Below are 22,683 nucleotides of genomic sequence, written 5' to 3' on the forward strand. Positions count from 1 at the left end.
CACACCTTCTTGGGGGGGGGGCATTGATATATTGATTTACATTTTAGGGGGGCAGCCGCGAGGCATTTGAAAACTCTGAGGCCACATAATCTTCTGTAGAGTAATAATATTATCCTTGGATACGAGCTGGCCCTAACCTCAAAACCATGGCCACGTTTAAACTTTTTGAAAGGCCAACTGGCCCGGTGACGAAATATAAACCGAAGGCCAAATTGAATAACCTGGAGGCAAAGCCTGAAAACTGCGATAAAGGAAGTACAACTCTGACATCTGCCACACACATAAAAAATGTCCCTAGGTGGTATCGGAAAGACTATATGCCAGTTGCAGACTATTGCGATCCAACCTGGTCCAGGGGGTCATATACAAAACGACCAGACACACAGTTAAATAACGCGGGGCGCATCAAAACCCGAAACACTGAAAGCGACAATTCCCTGGCTCCGTGTTCTGGCGAACGATCTGCCATCAAATATCCGTAGAGAAATGGAAACTGCAAAGGAACTGCAAAGGAGTTTACACGTGTTCTTGCCAACACAACTCTATCCATCAACGAAGACCTCGGCAATGTTCCTCGCTGCCGACTCAGATCTCGATCCCCCTTTTGGGTTCGTGCTCTCACCTATCCGAGACTCTCACCCGGATCTGGAGGAGCACTGGCAAACAGAGTGGAACAATGTGGACGTCCAGAATAAACACCTCATTCGAGAACCAAACATTCCACCTCCTGGTTTTGACATTCCTCAAAGACACCGGTGTAGAGTGAGCACATCAGAACATCAACAGACCAATGTGTTCATCTCCTTCGTAAATTGACAATTAAAGGCGAGACACATTCTAAACTGTGGCCACGCAGCCCAAACTATGGACCATAAAGTAAACCCACTGTAGTCTGCGCTCCTTTAATGGGGGGGGAATAAAAAACAATTACACGGAACTCTCGAAGTTAGCACACCTCGACATTGGCATTTAGATACTTACATAAAAATAGAATAGCTGGCCACCTATGATACTGTTCATTATGCACCCCCCACATCCCCCCACGTTGATAAAGGTTTCCATGTTCCGTGTTAATAGGTTAATAACACGACTTATCCTTCTCAGATTATTCAAGCGACTTGGACTTAGTTTGAGTGCCCTACAATTTACATCGCTCAAATATTGTATTCCGTTCACATCACTCAGCTGAACACGATTTGAGGAACCATGATTTTGTTGTTCCTGCAGGTTTTTTTTACAGTGAAATTGTTCACACATATTTAGCACATCTGCTATCACAATCAAATGCTTTTGCACAAGGGCATTAAACATATGACATGCCACACACACACACATCTGAAATAGATGTTATTCATATTACACTGACATTTGCTGGCCTACTATGTTCAAGTACCCATTACTCATTGCATGGCACGTTCCAATGACATAAAATACCAATGAGGTATTTTGGATGTTCTGGGATGTTCAGTCACATTTTCAGGGTCAAAATGTTTGAAATTCCATAAGACAACAATTTTGCAGAGATGTCCTTGGCAAGAGAGACATTTTTGGTTCATCTTTTCCTCGGATATCACGGATGGGATATAAGAGAGCGTGACGGACAGATGGACAGACAATTGTGAACTATATAGTTGTCAGTAAGACATTCTCTACGAAGAGGGAATGTAGGATCTGCTATTATATTACAGCCATTTGTCAATCCACACCAGGACGAAGGCTCCCCCACGCCTTGCCATCCACAGCGGTGGTTTGATTTCCGTGCCGGCTGGTGAAGGGAGGTCCCAAGGCCAGTTCAGATATAACACTCGCTACTGATGTAGCCATGGCCGGGAATCAAACTCGGGTGACTAAGGTCACCCTGCCGTGCACCTCACGCTGTGCCGCTGCTGCGGATCAAGGATGACAAAGATTGCGTAATAAAGCCACTGTTTGAAGTGGCATCATCGAAAACGGAACTCAAGACACTGACTTCGGTTTACTGCCATCTGCGGTTAAAGATGTGCATGCATTCGGCTATGTGCACATTATCATATTCCTCTATTGGGTATAGGTTTAAAACAAATAATTACGAAGCATAGTTGTGTTAGTGTCATTTTCTAAAATCGTGAATAGTCACATGTTTCCCGTCCAGTATTCGGTATATAAATACCCATCGTTGAAGTAGTGATCACATGACAGTGTCAGCCTGTCATTGAGCAATTGGGATAAGAGGTACAGCTGATAAGTTGAGAAAAAAATATAATTTGGTTTTAACATGAATCACCACGCGCTGACAGGTATGCTCATAGCAACAATTTAATTCCATCTACATCATCAGCCATGACCAATCCACTGCTGGACGAAGGCCTCCAACAAGTCTCAGATTCCTGCGATGCAATCATGAACCGAGCGCATGCACGCAAGCTGATTTCATCTCTCCAATTCCGAGATAGAGGTTACAACCCCCCCCCACCACCGTCACCCACGTATCTCATCTCAATGAACGTATCCGGAAGTCTTGAGCAGTTTTTTACACATTTGAGAATATTAACATAGTCAACTCATCGGTCATGGGAATTTTATTTAAGCTGGAAGAACACAATGAGTTGATGTTTTTCTCACGTATGTCCAGTCGAAGCTGGGATCGGAAATGGTGGAAATTTACTGTGGAAGTTACGTAGGTAGAGAAACATTCAACTATCCAAAGTAAACTCAATGACACATCAACTCGAAGTAAACAACGGAATAATAAAGGGAAAAAGATGACCTCTAGTTACAGTTGAACAAAGAAAGGATAACTTACACTTTGCACATTCACATTTGACAAAAATCATAGTTTCAGATCACAATTCCGAGTTGCCGTTTCAAATGTTGCATAATGCTGGTAGTCACCCACCAATAATTGCAGGCGGCTGCAGCCACGTGACACGGTAAACATGGTCTTGGAGAACTTTCCCGCATAGTATTCTACGCAACTTTAACCAAACGAGACGGGGGAAATCCACAGGCAATGCCCGCCTTTGACAAACACAACAAAAAACCCTCCCAAATAAGCTCACGCATCCTGCAGTGTCAAGTCGCAGCTATATCCGGCTGTTATGAAATGTTCCCTTAGTTGTGTATCTCGATCAACTGAGAAAACTTAGCCATTTACCGAATGCAGTTTTTCATGCAATTTGCCATTTTATATAACTTGGCGCTTTGGGGGATATCTGTCTAAATTGTGTGCTGTTTAACATATTCACTCATTCTTAATTTTGGAGCGTTCGTGACTGCAGGAATTACTCTTTGGTTTTTTCGGTAAAGTCACGTATAAAGATAGATTCTATGTCGCTATTTCATTATACCTGATGATGATTGCTTGTGTTGCAATCGAAACGTCGTACGCTATTATTTAATTTATTATTTTATCTTTATACGTGACTTTACCGAAAAAACCAAAGAGTATATTCACTCATTCTTGATTTGAAGCTTTCGTGACTGCATCTGTCTATATGGGATTTGACATTGTAATATAGCTCGCCAATTTTGTAGATCTTCTCCAAAAAAATGGTTTTGTTTACCATGGCCGTTTTATATCACTTCGTTGCTTTGTAGGCATCACATCTTTACGAGACTGATCTCTTCTCTAACGTGGCTGTTTTAGTACACTTCTGTAACGACTCGATGACGAGTTATACGAAGAGCCACTTTTATTTGAAGAAGACTTCCACAGTCAGGGACCCTAGGCTTCGTGCTTGTCTTCCAGTTTTTATCTTCCTCCGAAGGTCCCCACTCCTCGTGCTCTCCCCTTATATATCCCTCAGTTCCCTTTCTCAAATGTTCCCTCACTGTATTTCCCTTAGCCAATCCCTGTCCTATCCCTCCAACGGATCCAAACCGTCGCCTCTGGGTTCCATTTTGTTTCTTGCCTATTCTCATTCAAAACTTTTCCTTCAATCACTCCAAAAGCCACGCCTCCTGAGGCCTCTTTCCTCCAATCGGATACCTTGGTTATCTTTGAATATCCGTTAGGCTGCACATTGGTTTGGGGTCATTTTCGATCATTACACTTATAATGTTTTTGTGCATCCAGACTGCATATCCAATGCAGCCATTGCAGCTGCATGAGCCACAGTCCTGAACCTCACCCATTTCCCCTCAGTATCAGGAGGGGGTGACAATGCCAACCCCAGTTGCAAGTGACGTTAAAATTCCTGCTTGCAACTATCCTCAGCGAGCTGAGACCAGGCTACTGTGGGTTTGAATGGGGTCCTAGATAGACACCCATCACCGGAGTGGAAGAATGGCAGGCGCATCTTAGAGATGACTAGCTGATGGGCAGATGGCAGATCAGCTCTATGGTAGGTCCCAGTGTCAAATACACGGGCTAGCAGCTGTTCTCACTTGTGTAGTGTCAGCGGAGCAGGAGACAAGGTTTTTCAGGAGCACCTTCTTTATTAACACATTCAGGTTCACGGGTTCGCCCTCACGCTCTCCCTAGTCGCCTATCCTAGTCTTAACACAACCCTGACCATGTAACACCGACGGCACCGACCGAGACAGCCAACAACTATCCGGCCACACAATATCTAGTGCCGACGGCAGCGACAAAGGCGGCGAAGACAAACAGCGACGACGAGATGAGTCCACTTCCCAGAACCGGCAGCCATGAGCTCCCGCTCTCAGCTGCTTTTATGCTACCCGGAGCGGCCTGGCTGCACCCTGGTTGTGCTTTCCTTCTTGAACCGACTAGTGGGTTCCAGGGGCTTCCAAATAGGGTCTTCCAAGATCCTTGCCCCAGTTCCTCCGCCTTGCCGACACACTCGTTTATATGCTCACCGGCGTGTGCTGCTCGTCCACCGCAGTTGCCATTGCTGGACAACAGTCGGCGCTATTACACTACATTAGGACCTGCCGTGCATCCATATTGCGTAGATTCACCGATGCTGGAACAGCGTGTTGGTAATTACAAAGTCTAGCAGCCTCCTACCATTATTATTGAGCTGATCTGGTCCATGCCTTCCAATCACTCTGACCCAGGTGTCTGCATCGTGACCCACTTGCTTATTGATGTCACCCAACAGGATGACTCTATCTCGAGGGGCCACTTTAGCTAGCACCTGGGATAGGAAGTTATAAAGGGCATCTGACAAATCGGCTTTGTCTGCACCCAGCCACTGATGATTAAATTCGGTGAGGGCATAAGCAACCATCACCACCACCATTCCTTGCCTCTTGTTTATGGGGAGGCGAGTCACCAGCAGCCTGGGACTTACAGCATCCAACACCTCACCGCCACACTCCCACACTGCACTATTAAAGCAGTGCCACTCCCTTTTATTTGGCAGTTTCCTGCCCCGAGTGGAGAGCTGTCCACCCCTCATGATGAGTGGAGCCAGAACCGGTCCACCGAGCTTCCTGTACTCCACAGAGGTCCAGGCGGTACCGATCCATCTCCCGACAGAGTAGTGGCAGTCCCTCCTTCGCAACGTGGCCAATTGCGGTAGTCTCCTGTTCCTGGAGGAATCCCGGGAGAGGGGGGGAAGTCAGTCTGGCTCTATCAAATGGAGTTTGGCCAGAAGGCGTCATGAACCCCTGTTTTGTGGGGCCTCCAGCACGAGCCTATGTCCGTGTTTTCACCGTGGCGTTTGGTAAAAGAAGTGCCAGGTGGAGGGGTTACCCAGCCCTTCTCAAACTCTAACTTAATGACATACATCCCCCACTCACACTCAAACCGCCACCAGTATGGTCAAACAACCCACATGACCGACATGGCACGTAAGAGGCGTTTATCCAGTAGTAGATTGACAAAGGGCTGTTAATAAGTATGTTGTAAATATAGTTATTTATTCGCGAATGCAATTCTCAGAGCAATATCCTACAATTGTTTTAATTACATTAAATGTATATTCTATTAAATGAATTACACTGTCATTGTTTTCGCCAAACAAGTCAACAAGAGCGAGTGTTTGAAATGTCCAATATTTTCCTATATTATGTTTGACCTAAAATAGAAACCGAAATTATTAACGCCTGTTTAATCCCCCCCCCCCCTTATCCTATGCCGTCACGGTATTGCATTCCGGTGGGACGCGATGGTCGGATGACGTCATTCTATGAAACGAAAATGTTGGTTTAAAAAAAAATTCATCCGGATGTATTGACGCAATCTAGAAATTTGGGCTTTCCCATGTTTCGGAATCAATGGGATGACCGTATAGATACCGGACATAAATACGGGGATGGCGCTCATTGTGAATAACCGTCGGCTCTTTCAACTCTAGACACAATCTCGCTCCTCGTGGGCACGCGACTTTGTATCCGAATTTGTGACAGCAATGATTCCCACAGGTACGCAGCACGATGTACACGAGAATAAGAACGGTTTGTCTCGAGTCGACGATTTCACGCGCGGTTTTTCTATACGGGAGTGATGTTCCCGGAAAAACCGTGTTTGATTCCTGGCCACGGCTAACATCCGTGGCCGGTACCATTTGTGACACGGCTCTGTTTTTGTTGTTGCTTTATCCCCACCGAATACGCACTGACCAGCGTGAAGTATGGTAAACAACAACAAAAAACAAAGAGACGTTCATCCAGTAATGGATTGAAAAAGGGATTGTAAATTAAGACTAGCATTAAGCTGTGTAGCGTAGGCGGTAAGCGCGTTGTTCACATCGACTGGTTATGGCTGTTTAATGCGTAAAACAAAGTTAAAGTATTTCAAAACACGATGTGAGCGCGAAGGCGACACGGCGCACGGATAGTTGTGCGTACATTGCGAGTAACCATTCGTCTCAATTCAAGCACCCGAAGCCATCATTGATTGCATTCCGCACACTGACGTTAATGAACAACAAAGGGGTCCAAAACGCGAATTATTAACCGTGCGCGCGCGCGCGTTCGCAATCCTTCCGAGCGGCGCCAATCTCGTTCGCTCACGCCTCTTCCTTCTCCCACCTCTTCTTCATCCACCACCCCGCAGCACAAGCGTCCGCTGTGCACGCAGCGTCTTCGCGCATGCTGCGCGGGCTCCAGGCGCTGATGGTCACGATGACGGTGATGTCCACGATGAGGATGGGAACCCACGGACGAGCCGTTCCGTCGCCTCCCTTGGGCACAGGCGAGCCGCGGCTGCAGCCGCTGCTGCTCAACGTCGCAGAGAAGCTGCTCACCGACTCTCAGACCGCCTTAAATGATTACGTGAGTTGTGGCAACCCACCCGCAGCGAATCGATACGAGTACGGTACTTGTACAAAAGTTGTGTTGGTTGTTGTTGTCGCAGGACACGTATACTGTTATGCACATGTATGGCTTTGTGTTTATACGCTGGGAATTATCATCATCATTATCGTCGTTGCTTCATGGTCCACCCTGAACCGCCTTTAACAAATAACACACTGCAGTATGCGACTGTGGTCACCCAGGACAGAGCGCACAACGTATAAGAACGACGGTCATCTGGCTTGACCACCTGATTGTGATATTGCAGTTGTTGTTCTGCATCTATATCAGCCGTACGAAAGACCATTCCTGCCCATTATCATTCACTATCAGCATCACAATGATCATCGTAACGGTCATCACTCTACAGTACTATGAGTTACATCATTGTCAACACTCAGGGCTATCATCATCAGACATGATCTCGCTACTGTTAGATGCAAGCGTCGCCCATCTCTCATTGCACACACGATGTAACCATCGAGAACGTTCTCGCACGCTGGTTTTCATCGCTCCATTTCCGCTGTAGCTATTCCCTTGCGTAGCGTCTCTCCTTGAGCTGAAACCGTCCATCGACACCTTGATGGGACGTGTACTGCCAAGCCCACTTAAATCCGATGAACTTATTAGAAGCACGCATCTCTCTCTCTCTCGCCACCCTTCTCTGTTCACGTTTCAGTTCAATTGCCTTCGTTAATATCCACGTTTCTGATCCATATGCCATAGCAGGTTATAAACACCCATCCGATCTGCCTTATATAAGCACGTTAGAGTGTAGCCTTTCATGATTCAATTCACTATTCCAAAAGCAATCCAACCTGTTCTTGTACGGCTTACTATTTCATCATTTACGTCCTAAGCGGTTACCACAATTCTGATCCCAGTAAATGGCGTATTATGTATGTTGTTTTATCATCATCTCTTCATTACCTGGACAGTATACGCCACCGTCTCTGCTCTCTCCCTCTTTCGTACAGTGCAGCATTCTTGAGATGTTATCATCACAGGCAGTAACACTAAATCCACAACGAACTGCAGAGGCGTCTGTTTTATATCACAGTAAATGCAGCTCAAATGCTATAAGCGTCGGTGCCCCTTCAAAGGAAAGTTGTACAATAGGTGGAGTCTCATTATTTGTCGGGAGATTCCGCGATAACCATGCAGTTGTAATGCAGTCGTAATTTATAGACGTAATTTTTGTTTTAAATCTCGTATTGTATTACATTTCTAGAATTACTTGCCAGAGATTTTTGGAGAAAAACTTTTCCATTTAGATGTTCACAGTTTAAAACCGACACTCTGGGTGTAAAGCCGGCATGAGCCAGGCTGTCTGTAGGGGGCATCGTTTCCACAGCCGTGGCCGGCAGAGAGACATAATTATCAGCTTGGACGCGTAGAGTAACTTAGAGCAAGAATACTACGCATTTGTCAATCCACTGCTGGATGAAGGCCCTCTGCACACCGTGTCGCTCGTCTCGTCGGTGTCGTTGACCATACTTCACCACCGTGGGCATTGCGGATTAGTGGCGGTGGAGGGCAATAGACGTGGGAGCATTATAAGCACGGGGGGGAAAAAACATCTAGCGCAGTCTTGACTTAAAGCTTTCGTGACTGCAGGAATTAATATTATTTGGGTCTTTCGGTGAAGTCACGTAGATACTACGACGTTTCGATCGCAACACAAGCGGTCTTCAGGCAGACGACTGCTTGTGTTGCGATCGAAACGTAGATTTTTTTTTCTTTGACTCTAACTACGTGACTTTACCGAAAGACCCAAATCATATCTAGCGCAGCGTTGGTCATTGCAATGCCCCTTTGGCCACTGGCGGCCCTGGTGGCCTTTAGTGCGGCCCCTGACGTGCGGTCCCCCAACAGTAAACAACAACAACAACAACACGTGACAACACCCCCCATCATCATCATCATCGTGCTGCTGTCAAACCCAACAATGGGTTCAAATGTGTGGCAGCCCTCGCGCACTGATGATGTCTTATTGGCGAAAAAGTGCCCCCACCGAAAATTAGTGAGGAACACTGCTTTAGATTGTCTCGGTCCTCCACTCGCCCAGAACTTTTGCCTGCACTTTTTTTTCATAACCATCCATTCAAGTAATGTAGTCTACGGACACACCCCAGCTTATTAAATTCCAGACGTTACAAAGTGCAGCTTTTCATAATTTGAACTAAATCACCGTGCTGCCCGTCACGTGGTTGATGTTAACATCTGGTGCCCTTGCTGTGTTTGTGCGTGTGCAGATGCAGGAAGTGATGCCTCCTTGCGGGGCTCAGAGCGGCTGCGAGGAATTATTGGGCAAGGAGTTTCCCGCGATGTTGCCAACGAACGTGAATAACTGCAGTCAGGCTGCCCTCAATACCGTACGTGCCACACACACACTGCCGCCGCCGCTACCACCACCGCTGTTCTAATTTGTGGCCGTATGGCGGCATCAGTACGAATCCTTGAGCGTTTAGAGTACAATCTCACCGCTAGGAATGGTGGCAAAAGTAGCAGCCAAGGAATGGAACACATCCGAGAGGATACTGATAGGGTTTTTCCCCTTTTTTCTGGCAACAAAACTGGCACCTTTTGCAAGGAATCATGCTTACATTGACCACAATACTTGCAGTCAAATGCAAACAAAAAACAATATTCTGATTTTAAAAAAAGTGGAAAAACTCTGATATAATAAGGGGAAAAACCCTATTAGTATATTTTGGTACTGGCAAAGGAGGTCCCATGATGTATCCAAGAGGATGTCCACCGGTGGGATGGAGTGGTACAATTGGATCGTGTGCAGGTGGATTATTATATCGTAGGATAGTGGGAAATGGTGACTGCTTGGGCAAGCCTTCATCCAGCTGTGGATTGACTCTCGATGATGATGAGATGTACAAATAATTACGGTCATCATAATTTTCCATGTTCAATCCACTGCTGAATAGCAGAGGGCACCCTACTTATATTTAAACGACCACGAGTTAATTTGTGCATTATGCTTTAACGGTTGTTTGTTAAAATCGTATACTAATCATGCATTTCGATTTCAATTTACAGAGCCACGACCTCTGCATGAAGAATATCTGGAGAAACTTGAAGATATATGAGATGTACTTACAGCTCATCACCGAAAAATCAGGAAGACATTTGAGGCTGAAGCACGTCAACACCGACATGAAGCACCTCCTGCACCTCATTCATTCACAGGTGAGAACACCACTGCTACCCCGCACGTGATACTTGCGCATAATGAAGACGGAGATGGATAGGTCACCAGATGCAAGCACCAGGGCTCAGCGAATAAAGAGAAGGCCTAAACCACGTGTTGTTGTTGGTGGTGATCTTTAAGAGCGGTCTTTGAGACTGTAAGAGCAAGCTTTGAATATCAGGTTATTGAATTTGCAGCATCTATGAGATCTGGGAGTAGGAAGTGATGACTGGGTGTAGTGCCACCAATGGCATGAGCTGTGATGGACTATTAACTTTTATCTTGGGGGTTATAACTTTTCATTTGAAGAAGCTAGTGCGCCGATATACCATTTAGAAGTTGCTGCCCTTTGTCAAACCGTTGCTGATGAAGGCTAGTTTTCAAAATAAAGGTTTTTTGGGTTAAAGCGTGTAAATACAAATGTACGGTTAACCCACCACCACGTGCCACAGCCCCTCTGACCTTTGCACCTGATCAGCTCACAGTGATGACATCATCATCTTGCTCTATTTAAGAGCTGAATCAGGAAGACTTATTCACAATTCAGGAAAATCGCCTGATGAAGTTGGTTATAATCACCAACAAAACGTCGTACTCTATTGTAAATGTTGCTGGTGTACTCGCCATCACACAGATGTGCTAAAGTAATAGCTAATTGCCAGGTTTGTTCACATGGCAAACCTTACTAATTGGCTGTGTCTGGTGGTGGTGGGTTAACGACACATTTATATTTATGCGATCTAACCCCAAAAAAAACCTTTATTATGAATACTATTGCTTGCGAAAGCCTACATGTTAAATGGAACGCTATTTTACCATGGTTCACCAATGTTTGTCAGTGCGGATTGGTGAATTGTGCAGTGGGGGGGTGGTGGAGGGGGGGGGGGTCCAGGCCTGGTTTGATGATCGATCACTCACCACTGCCATGGCTCAGAAGCAAATTCAATTTCAGGTCACAGAGTTCATAGCAAAGCTGACCACCACTCCAAAACAATTTTTTATAAAATAAAAGTTCCGTAAATATGTAGTGAAGCACACTCCTTATAAAGATATTGCCTCATCAAGGAATTGAGCGGCTACATGATAAAAGGATGTGGCACCACAACAGGCAACTGCAGGGATGAGATAACCGACGCTGAATGTGAATACCAACAGCACCACCGATTGAATGGGCAGAGCCCCCACACCTCATACAGCTCGTGGCTGTGACGTGGGGAGTGTGATCAGTGTACAGTCACGGGGCTGTCAGGGGCAGTCGAGCGAGTTGAAGAGCAGACAAAAAGGAGTGGAATGGCAAATGGAGTTTAAATAAGCCTGGAGAGGAAGAGGGGACGATTGAGTTTGTTAGAGCTTTCCATGAAGTTGTAGAATAATAGAAGTGAAAGAAGACACAACACCGATTGTTCCAATTGTTGAGCAGCATATGCTTTTATTAAATTCAGACATAAACGTAGACGACGTTACACACACACACAATGCAATCATGCAATTCGTTGTCTGTAGTAGGCTTGTCAGCTGGTAGAGTTATGTCAGCTGTTCCGTGTTGAGTGCAACCCTAGTGTACGCAAGGGTTTTTTGGGGTATTCCAGTGCATTCACCCATACATACAACAACCCTTAAACAGGAATTAGTCAAACTGAACAAAGCAAGGCCCTTCCGAAAATGAGTGACTGAACTTGAGTGAGGCTTTTCGGTGTTAACGAAGACGATTATTAGCACACGTCTTGTACGCTGAGAATTACAGTGACACACAGAAAGAGGAACACATGGCTAAGAGGGAAGAACATTTTCAAATCAGACACATATTGACTCTTAAGTGGTGGGCTTGGACAGGAGACATCTCTAAAAGGGATGATGGATGACGGTCGACGCACTACAGATGACATCCGAATGTCAGAATATGATTAATGGCACGTCCGTTGCGGAGATGGAGCAGTTAGGGCTATTCATGTACAGCAAGGAGATGGATTGTGGCATCACAGTACATCACAGTACCGATGAGCACGGTTGGCTGCGCATGGCGCGAAAGAAGTTCTACATACATACGAAGGACAGTACTAGCGTATGAACTAGGCAGGCCTTCATCTAGCAGTGGAGAGACCATGACTCACGATGATGATGATGATGATGATATTAATGAAGGATGGCTCTGTGCTTTGTCATTTCATTTAGTTTGGCTTGGAGGAACAGCAGGTCATCCATGATCTCAAAGTGACTGCAGAAAACTTGGAGGAGCTGATGGGAACGTGGTCAAAAAAGGTGTTTACGGCACGAGTTCTCCACCTCTTTATCCACCAGATCGAGGTGGTCGTCCGAACATTTTTGATGATGAAAACTGTGACTTAAAATGTCAATGTACAGGGTGACCCATTTATCGACACCCCACTGGTTTCTAATGTATTAACAGTATAAGGTCGCACTAATTACACACAAAATGCTTGCCACAAATGGACCACAACACCTTGCAAATCTCATCAAGGAACCTAAACCATCAGGCGATCTCCAGTCATCCTTGCAGGGGCTTATTGATAGCCATTGAGCAAAGGTGGTCACTGTGTTGCACGCGCTCACACGTGCTGGGGTTGCTCTCGCTTTCGATATTAGGAAGCCACTGGAGCTATGCACGTTTAAATCTAGATTGAAAACTAATTTATTTAGAACAGTTTTTTGTGTTCAGTCTGTTGTCATTTCCCCGCACCTCGGATTAGCACGGTTGGTTACGTACGGTGTGAAAGAAGTTCAACAAACATACGTGCAGTACATGTATGTTAAACGAGACCAGATAATGACCCTGATCTCATACAGCACACGATTAATTATAAATTTGTTATTTTGGAGTGATTGATGTGAAACGATTTTCATTCGCCACTGGATAATTATTATGTTGTTGTCTTGTGGAATTACTGATATCAAGGACGGTGTGTGTGTGTATGTGTCACAACACCGCAAGTTATCAATGACCCAATACTGCTTCGCAAGTTTTGATGGTCACACTTTATAGCCCTTTGCACATGTTTTATAGAAAGTAATGTGCGATGCAACCCAGAAGATCACACTCCGACACTTAGGTTTACAAAATAGGCGGTTGTAAGGTGGTTTGCACTTTGTTAAATTGGTGAATTCCAAAGTTTACGTGAACATATATTTATTTATACATATTTAAAAGCACCGCTGACAACGTTATTTATTTAATATGCTGTTTATTGAATGAGAATTCGTTTACATTTTTATCATAATAAAAAGACAACTCACACTTTGTGTTATTGTATTTTTACTCATCGTCAACATGATCGACCATCAGCTCTTGTCTCGGCCACTGCTCGACATGCCATCACCATCCCGCACCGTCCTGCGATGCTAAATTCCAACGCCGACACACGTGTGTGCTGATTTAATCACTCCCATTACACAGACAGTTGTCCCCTTTGGCTGCAATTCCATCCGCAACCTCGTCCATGGGACACGTCGCTCCTCGTGTCCCATGAGCATCGTGGCATGAGCTGAAGACGTTTTCATTCTGAGCGCTCCTTTGTCAAGAGATTGGCAGAGAACAGCGGTGGGCAACGTGCGACACGGAAGCCGCGTGTGGCTCTTTGGCTGCCCCCTCGCGGGCAGCCGTTTAAAGAAAGAAAACAAAACCCCACCGAATTCCGTTCTTTACACTCCAAAAATGTAGTAACTCAGCGTCCCCCGCTGTTACGACCCAATGCGTTGCTGAAACCTCGTCGTAAATCGGACACTATTTTCCCCATAAGATGCAATGTGACCGTCTTGGGGACAACAAAATGTACAGTCCAACTGCATTGTTAAACAAAAAAAAAACTAAGGGGAAAATGACTTAAATAGAAGCAGTTGATTGCATCGCATGTTTGTGTTTATTTAAGTCCGAATGTGTTTGTCATCTGCTGTATGCCTGCTCCCTTTGTGCACAAGAAATTACCTCTCCGTGTGATGCGGCTCTCAAAATTATTTTTGTCAGAGACAAAACAAAACATATCGCCCTTCTTCTTTGAAAGGTTGCCAATCCCTGGCCTCGAAGATGATTTCACAGAACTGCTTCTGAAGTCACTTCAATTATCTTCATTATCCACACTTCAAGGCAAATCGAAAACATATCTGGACAATAGTGTTCATTGCATGTTCATGAAAAAATTCAAATATTGCATTTCTCGGGGCTGGAATATGCAAAGCAATGTTAATTTGATGGGTCTCTCGCATAGCAGTGCGACCGTTGGTGTTGGAGAACTGCCCGTGGAAGTAGATATCCCTAAACCACCCCTGAAATCCTTTCAATGAGGCCTCTATTCTACACAAGAGGGGGCAGGATTTTCCCAACCGCTCTGCCATCGAGAGTGTGAAATGAATCACGTGACTGGAATTTAGCCAAATGAAGTGCAGAATCAAATAGAATGCAATGGGGGCTTTGTGCAGTCATTGGTTTTCAGGCTGAGATTATTAACTCGCTACACTTGAGCACCCTGTTTCATCACAGGGGTCTGAAACCCGGATTCTAACCCATCTCAGCAATTGCCTCAGTGCCCCGACACGGTATTTTCCCCAGAGCCGGGCACATAATTTGTGGCTAAAGATGAGCATGCGAACACTAAGCATGCATACAAACTACCCCGTCAGGAACTGTTATGATGGAGTGCATCCGAGTGAGGGTAGCCTGTTTCATTGCACGGTGCTTGAGGCGTTTGTGGAAAGACGTGTTCATAGCAAGTAGCGGTGTGTCTCTTGCAACGTCGTGTCGATGTTCTTCCACCCTTGGGCGAACGCCACGGTGGCGAGATGCTACCTACCTTGCCTGGAATTTCGATTTAAAGCTTTCGTGACTGCAGGGATTCATCTTCTTGGTTCTTTCGGTAAAGTCACGTAGAATGGAAATAAATAATAAAGATAAAACATAATAAAACAAGTGAGAGTTGATAAAACATAATAAAACAAGTGAGAATAGTTTTATTATTTTTATCTTAATTATTTTATTATTTCCCTTCTACGTGACTTTACCGAAAGAACCAAGAAGATACCTTGCCTGGTATGCATATTTGGAATTTTCATGTTCTCCCCGTGGTCGTGTGGATTTTCCCCCGGGAATTCCGTTTTGATAGAGTATTTGGCTGCTATAAATGTCCACGTGATAAGCCACTTCGTCGAGCCATCATTTGTAACCAGATCGCTTCTGAAAAGAAGCTGTGCAGCTCAGTGGACCTTACTTGAGTAAAATAAATATGTATAGTTTAGTTTATAGTCAAATGACCCTCAAGCTGCCTTGCGCTCAGTGGATTGACCATGATTGATGATGACACTGACTTTGGGTGCTCTTACCAATATAACTGATACGTGTAAGGTGTCAAATAAAACCCTGAGGCATCACAGGTAAAATACAAAGGCGGAGTTTAACTTCTATATTTGGTGGGGGGGGGGTCAGGGGCTTCACTTTATCCCTCACATTAGGAATCGCGTGAGCATATCATTAATTATTTTCTTTAATACTCTTTGATTCTTTCGGTAAAGTCACGTAGGTAGAAATAAAATGAAACAAATCACGACGTTTCGATCGCAACGCAAGCAATCTCCGCCCATGGTAAACTTTCCATTCCCACACGTTTCACCTGTTTTCCCGAAGCGGCGGTAAACACGTGCTGTGCATCATTGTTCGGGCAGTGGGAAGGCGGGGCCTCACAAGAGGCGAAGGTGTGCCGTCACGCTCCGAACGAGATGACTCACAAGTCTAGACGCTGACGTCATTGCCGGTCGAATGGCTCCGTGGTGGGACGTCTGAACATCACCTGCAAAGGCCACGCGCTGACTCGAGACGCAGCGGATGGGGCACCTGCCAAGGTCGTTCCATCGCCTGCTCTTTATTTTTATTATTAGACGCTTTTTATTTAGCTCTGTCTGTTGTCGTATCCTCAAAACATGTTGTAACTTAATTTTTATTATGTAAAGACTGATGGCCTTAATCTAAGTTGTCTTGTGGTTGTTGTTGGTTGTTTGACTTGCATCCCACTGGGATTTTTGCACACAGCGTTGGTGTAGGGTGTTTTTTTCTGCAATATTTTGCTGTCTTTTCTTGGATTTTCTGTTTGGACTCAGTCACATATTCACTTTAAGATGTGTTTTTGTTCATGTTTTTGTTTTTTGTTTGTTGCGGTTGCACCCGATTCAAGAGCCGAATGGCTCACAGGGCTATACCTAATAAATGAACTTGAACTATCCACTTCCCAATGTGCTATCGACTGCAAACTTTGTATACTTTTGTCATACTGATGACAAGACTATAGTCTATCATAAAACATCTAAAACATATATTTGAAGACATTCTTTTACACGATTTTGATCAATTCACACTTGTCTGTTGTCGTATCCTCAAATCTTGTAACTCAATTTTAACCCACTTCCCAATGTCGTATCGACTGCAAACTTCGTATACGAATGTCATACTGCTGACAAAACATGTTTTTAAAAAAAAAACATGTTTTGTCACCAGTTTTTTTTTTGGAAAAAAAAACATGTTTTGTCACCAGTATGACATTCGTATACGAAGTTTGCATTAAAAATAAAAAAATAAAAATTTAAACAATCTTTTTTATATGTTATGTTTCGGCTTGGGTCTAATTGCCCACGCTCAACTAACGTTGGGTGTAAATCACTACGGCCCCTTACGTAATGGCAAGCCTCGGGGAAACTTTCTGGAGTCGTGGAGTTCTACCATTACTCGTACGGTACATTTCATTAAAGCGTGTTGTTTTTAAAATTATTTTTAAATATTACTAATTTTCCTCCAAAGTTGTGGGGCAATATCTAAAACGAGGCGTTTAAGTTTAGCCAGAGATGTCGAGCGCTGGCGTGGATTGACCGCGGCTGATGGCGATAACATTGCCACAGTGTGTCGTTAAAGACTGCGGTGGCGAGGTGTTTTTTTGCGTGAAGATCTTGATGTTGTATATGCCTTTGCGAACATCCTTAGGGGAGGCTTGACGACCAAGCGCTCAAAGCTTCGTCACAAATATTGTTCTCGGTAGAAGTGCGGTGCTGAAATCAGCGTTTATGCAGGAGCGAAATCAACGCAAGATATGGTGACGGCTTGGAGAGAGGCACGCATCCAGCAGTGGGTAGGTCGTGACTGATGACAGTGGTGATGACTGGCCGCCAGCTACTGATGCTTAACATATATGTGCAGTTTTCTTGGTTCTTTCGGTAAAGTCACGTAGAAGGGAAATAATAAATAATAAAAATAAAACATAATAAAATAATTCTCACGACGTTTCGGCCACAACGCAAGCAGCCGTCCTCAGGTGAAGAACAGGTCTGTCGGAAAGACATTCAGACCCTGTCTTTCCGACAGACCTGTTCTTCACCTGAGGACGGCTGCTTGCGTTGTGGCCGAAACGTCGTGAGAATTATTTTATTATGTTTTATTTTTATTATTTATTATTTCCCTTCTACGTGACCTTACCGAAAGAACCAAGAAGATGAATCCCTGCAGTCACGAAAGCTTTAAATCGAAATATATGTGCAGCTTTAATTCCGATATTTCCAACTTGTAACGTGCCCACTGGATGTAAAATTGGATAAAGGTGCGGCCCTGCAATTGCTTGCTCGCCACACTGCTGGCAGAAGGGCCTCCACTCGGGGAAGGTCTAGAAAGACCCTCTTGAGGGTCGTTTGGTCTACGCTTCAACGCTGGAAGAGGTGGATGTACCCACCACCCTTTACCAACAGCGGAGGAGATTACATCTAAACCTATAGAGGATAGGGAGCAAAATCTACACATAGATCGACAATCAACTTGCTGTACTACCGTATGCAAGTCACGCTGTAGCCAATGCAGCTTATGAGTTTGCACGATCCACTAACTCCCCCAAACCCGCTTCTGCTGTGCCAGAGACAACCGGTGGAATGAATCTTCGTGAAGGCTGAAAGACGCCTTTGATATATTAACAGCATTTTTAATAAGAGAAAGATCGGCGCGGTTGGCTTCGTACGGTGCGAAACAAAGTTCAGCATGCATACAAAAAAAACTAAGCTCCCCCGTATAGCCTGTAAGGGCAAGTGCTGTTAGCGTGCATCTATGAAGGCCGGAACGGTACACGAGGGGGTAGGCGGCCAGCACCACGCCCGACCGCATTGGTCTCCCTAGTGGCGATGTTTACACACCGCACTAGGCACTCATTTGAGGCTGAGTTGACCTAGGAGAGGCCCAGGACCGGTTCAGATAATCGTCACTGGTGTTGGCCGTGAGCGGGAATCGAACTCGGGTCGCCGGGTTCATAGCGCAGCGCGCTAACCGCTACACCACCACTCCCCACGCATACATACACATACACACACACATCGCCTGTCGATCGAAAAATGGGGAACTCATCCATAATGCTGGATGGACCGGCTGCCTCGGGGGATTTAAGAAACTTGCTATTTGTTTCAACTGCCGCGATCGAACCGGCGACTTCTGCATTGCAACTTGAAAATCCAATGCGCTCACCATTACACCTCTTCAGCTAGCAACGCCAACGCGAATTATTCTGCAATACAAAAAAAACCACGACGCATTGATGCGTGTGCCGGGGCTGCCCGCGAGTGCTACCCCATGGTCTGGTGAAATCACTGCGGTGTCCCCTGGTACGTTTCACAATTGTCGAGTGCTTCTATGCGTTTGATAACGGCTGTTTTATTGTACTGGGTCGCGTCTCGTATTAAATATATTTGTAAACAATTGTAAGATTATGATCGGGAATGGGGAAAATGTTGGGACTAAAACGCAAATTTGCGTTTCGTGATTTATTTGGCTTTGCGATGACCCAGTGTTGTTCTTGGGGCTCTGTCCTTTTTTAGGGGGGGGGGAGGAGAGTTACCGATTGAAGATGGAAATTATAAATTAACAAAACTAAAGTGAAGTGAAATGCACACGCAACGCATTTCAATAAGACACCGAGTGGATGTACGCACTTAGATTCGTCAATTAAAAGTGATCATTGGAACCTATTTTCATATTCGTCCAAGACGTACCTTTATTTACTTTTCGGTGCGAATAAAGTTCAACATACATACATACAGAGTACCGCGAGTTTCTGAATATAAATAATTAAGAGGAACCTTACGTGTTGAAATAAATGAGTGGATCCCTAAATTTAGGTCACTCTGAAGAGGGAAATTGAGTGAATGTACTTTTATTCTGTTGCTTAACATCCACAACGTTCCACACGCAATGTCTTAAAACTGAAGTGCCACATTCCATGACAAGACTCTTTAGCACAACTAATCTACTCTACGCATAGATTCCTTTACCACAAGTATCAGACTAATAGAAATGACTAATACTGTAACCGAAACTTTTCACTCGTAAGAAGCCTCACTGAGTCGTCTCAAGAATGTCTTTTATAAGGGTGCGGCTACTATCTATGGATCTAACTATGGTTATCCCACCTGTACGCTCTCACGTCTACGATCGACGTATTCGTCAAAAGCCACTGCGGTGAAGTATGGTCGACACAAATTCCTGAATGTTGCGCACTGCGTGGGGAAATCGCATTTAGCGGTGGACTGACAAAGATGCTGAACGCTCATCGGTTGTGTCAAGCGAACAGCACGTCCCCCCCCCATCGTTACTCCCACGGACATTACATACACACTCATTGGTGACGTCTCCTGGGAAACACGTGTCCTAGTCCCGTCATGGGAATTGAGAATTTGGACTCATTTGACTTGATACATCGAATGAACTATGGTCAGAGCTCAAAAGCGAAGCAACGTCGAGCCTGTGCATTTCTTTAACGGGCAAGTACCATGTTTAGCAGGTGACATAAGTTTCGGGGTTATGCATTAATCAGCAACGGGCAGTGCAGCATAATCCATTTTGGTAGTTGTACTATACTTCTATGCTCCCGCTTCAATTATTCCCACTTTCACGAACCAGTATTGACGAGCCCGATGAAGTGTGGTGAAACAACTCCCACACGACACCTCAACAGAGCGGGGATGCACTCGGCTAGTAGTGGATGGACAACCTCTTGAGGAGTGGAAAGCACACGATGTGGTCAGAACCGCGCTATCCCAGCCGCATTTGTCTCTCCAGTAGCCTAATGATGATGATGCTCGCGACATATTGCACCATATTTAAGGCTAAGTGAACGAGGTGAACCGAGATGCTAATGGCCACTGATGATGTGCTTTGTAGCCGGGAATCAAACCCGGTTTTCTGAGCTCGTAGGATAGCAAGCTTAACCACTACGCACCCACGTCCGATAAAAAAAAGTCCATCACACAAGGCTGGTGTGCATGGAACAACGCCCGACCACCTTTGTCTCCCCCCTTGATAATACCCACGCCGCCCAGGTGACTCGTTTGAGGCTGAGTCGACCCAAGCGGAGATACAGAAAGACTTGGCCGCGTGCCAGATACAAACGGGTGGAGCGGCAATTTGTGTGAATTCAAACATCATCCCACACTGAGACTCCCATCGAGGATCCATCCACCACGCGGTCATCAGCAGGCTCACCGCACCACGCCCACTTCCTCCCCTCTTCCGCCCGCATCGAGTGCGATCACCTCTTTCACAATGGAAAATGAAATCATCACCCAAATGCCACCGCGGCGCGTGACAACAAGCGGTGGGACACATCGTGGTTTCTGTGGGTCTCTCTGTGAATCTGTGGATCTCTGTGTGAGTTTATGGGTCTCTGCGGGAGTCTATGGGTCTCTGTGTGAGTCTATGGGTGTCTGCGAGAGTCTATGGGTCTCTGCGTGAGTCTATGCGTCTCTGCGTGAGTCTACGGGTCTCTGTGTGAGTCTATGGGTCTCTGCGTGAGTCTACGGGTCTCTGTGTGAGTCTATCTACCGTGGCTTGGCTGACTGACAGATCAAATGCTGACAAGGACACACAGACAGACACAGGTCTGCGAGCAGACGACTGCATTCTCTGAACATCCGCAGCAGTCATTATGGTCGTCACATTGCGCAACCGACATGTTTACTTGCTCACGCATGCATGCCTGTCGACCTTCTTTCACACCTTACGTAGACACCCGTGCTAATCGAAGGGTGCGGGAGGCGGGGTAAGTAGGTAGCTTGTTGCATGCTCCATACCGCACCCTACTTTACTTTCCCCCAAATGTGTGCAGCGGGGGGGGGGGGGGATGTGGAAGGCGGTGGGGGGTGGGGGGGATTTTCCCAAGGGTCTTCACAGACAAAAAAATTCCGGATCTTAGAGGCGACTATAAGAAGTCAGACTCTTGCGATGGACGACCAAGAAGCGACTGGAAGCAGCTGGCGAGAGAGCAGTTGGAGGAGCATCAGAGTCCTGTGTGAACACGCAGCCGTCATTCCCTTCTCCAGATGGTTTCAAGACTCGCGCCGCCGCGGAATGGTGGGTTGCAGCGGAGACTTTCAGGGGCTAAGAAAGACCGTTTTGTTTGCATTCCTCCTGTCTCCGAGGGACACTCCTGCGTACTCCTTCGGGGCTTAAAGCACACACGGCATTTAACGCGTCAATTATTTTAAGTGTTCGTTGCATTTCTGCGCAATCGCATGTTACGCATGTCCTGATTTTGGCATGCGGCGTTTGTTATAGTTGCGGACTAGAATGCACTGCGTTCTTCTTTAGAAAGGCCAGTCGATCGAAACGTTGGAATGTACAGATTATATAATATTGAGCAGCGAGTGGTGGTGGGGGGGGGGGGGACAATTCTCCATTATTGTTTTTACTTGTCTACGTTAGTCTTGGTATATTTAAATTTGTAGGCGCCCCCAACGAATGCTGATACGTAACCACATTTAACACGTCGGCTTTCGCGACCAATATCATCCATAATGCGGGTGTTTTTGGGTGAGATCGCGTAAACATGTACATGTGTCGTTAACGCCGCCATCACCCGACACAGCTAATTAGTAAGGTTTGTCACGCATTTAAGGAACGAAACAGGTGGACTTCTCCACAAATCTGGCTGTCACCTGATGAAGCTAGTTGTAATTACTGGCGAAACGTCGTACTCAAATTGTAAATGTTGTGGCGTGCCTCTCCAACACACCGAAGTGCTGTACTAGTAGCGAACTGGCCACGTTCTGTTTATGTGACAAACATTACTAATTGGCTGTGTCGAGTGGTGGCGGGTTAAACGACACATTTATACATTTACGCGATCTTACCCCACAAAAAACCTCTGTTATGGATGTGGCCATGTGCCGATGCCTCATTTAATCAAATAAGGAACTTCAGCTGTGACCACATATTGGGTCAGATGGGTTTTTTTTTTCTCCCCCTGAGTCAATACACGCTGCACGAAACCTAGGAC

The 22,683-nt window shown here is 45.6% G+C and overlaps 1 protein-coding gene across 1 annotated transcript; it reads left to right on the forward strand.

Moving 5' to 3' along the window:
* The first annotated feature begins 6,299 nt into the window (after window positions 1-6,299).
* Window positions 6,300-13,643, forward strand: LOC144721138 (uncharacterized). The gene is made up of 5 exons (XM_078598534.1): window positions 6,300-6,312; window positions 6,881-7,164; window positions 9,441-9,560; window positions 10,240-10,389; window positions 12,563-13,643. The coding sequence occupies exons 1-5, from the start codon at window positions 6,300-6,302 to the stop codon at window positions 12,734-12,736; spliced, it is 741 nt and encodes a 246-aa protein (XP_078454660.1). The 3' UTR covers window positions 12,737-13,643.
* Window positions 13,644-22,683: the final 9,040 nt, after the last annotated feature.

The sequence above is a fragment of the Lampetra planeri genome, chromosome 10, assembly GCF_965212315.1.
Source record: "Lampetra planeri chromosome 10, kcLamPlan1.2.h2, whole genome shotgun sequence".
NCBI classification, from domain to species: domain Eukaryota; kingdom Metazoa; phylum Chordata; class Hyperoartia; order Petromyzontiformes; family Petromyzontidae; genus Lampetra; species Lampetra planeri.

What these genes read in the sequence shown, in the direction of transcription:
- LOC144721138 (XM_078598534.1), top strand. An exon ending in AGACCGCCTTAAATGATTAC is followed by an intron (nt 7,165 to 9,440) that starts GTGAGTTGTGGC and finishes GTGCGTGTGCAG; the next exon opens with ATGCAGGAAGTGATGCCTCC. An exon ending in TGCACCTCATTCATTCACAG is followed by an intron (nt 10,390 to 12,562) that starts GTGAGAACACCA and finishes CATTTCATTTAG; the next exon opens with TTTGGCTTGGAGGAACAGCA.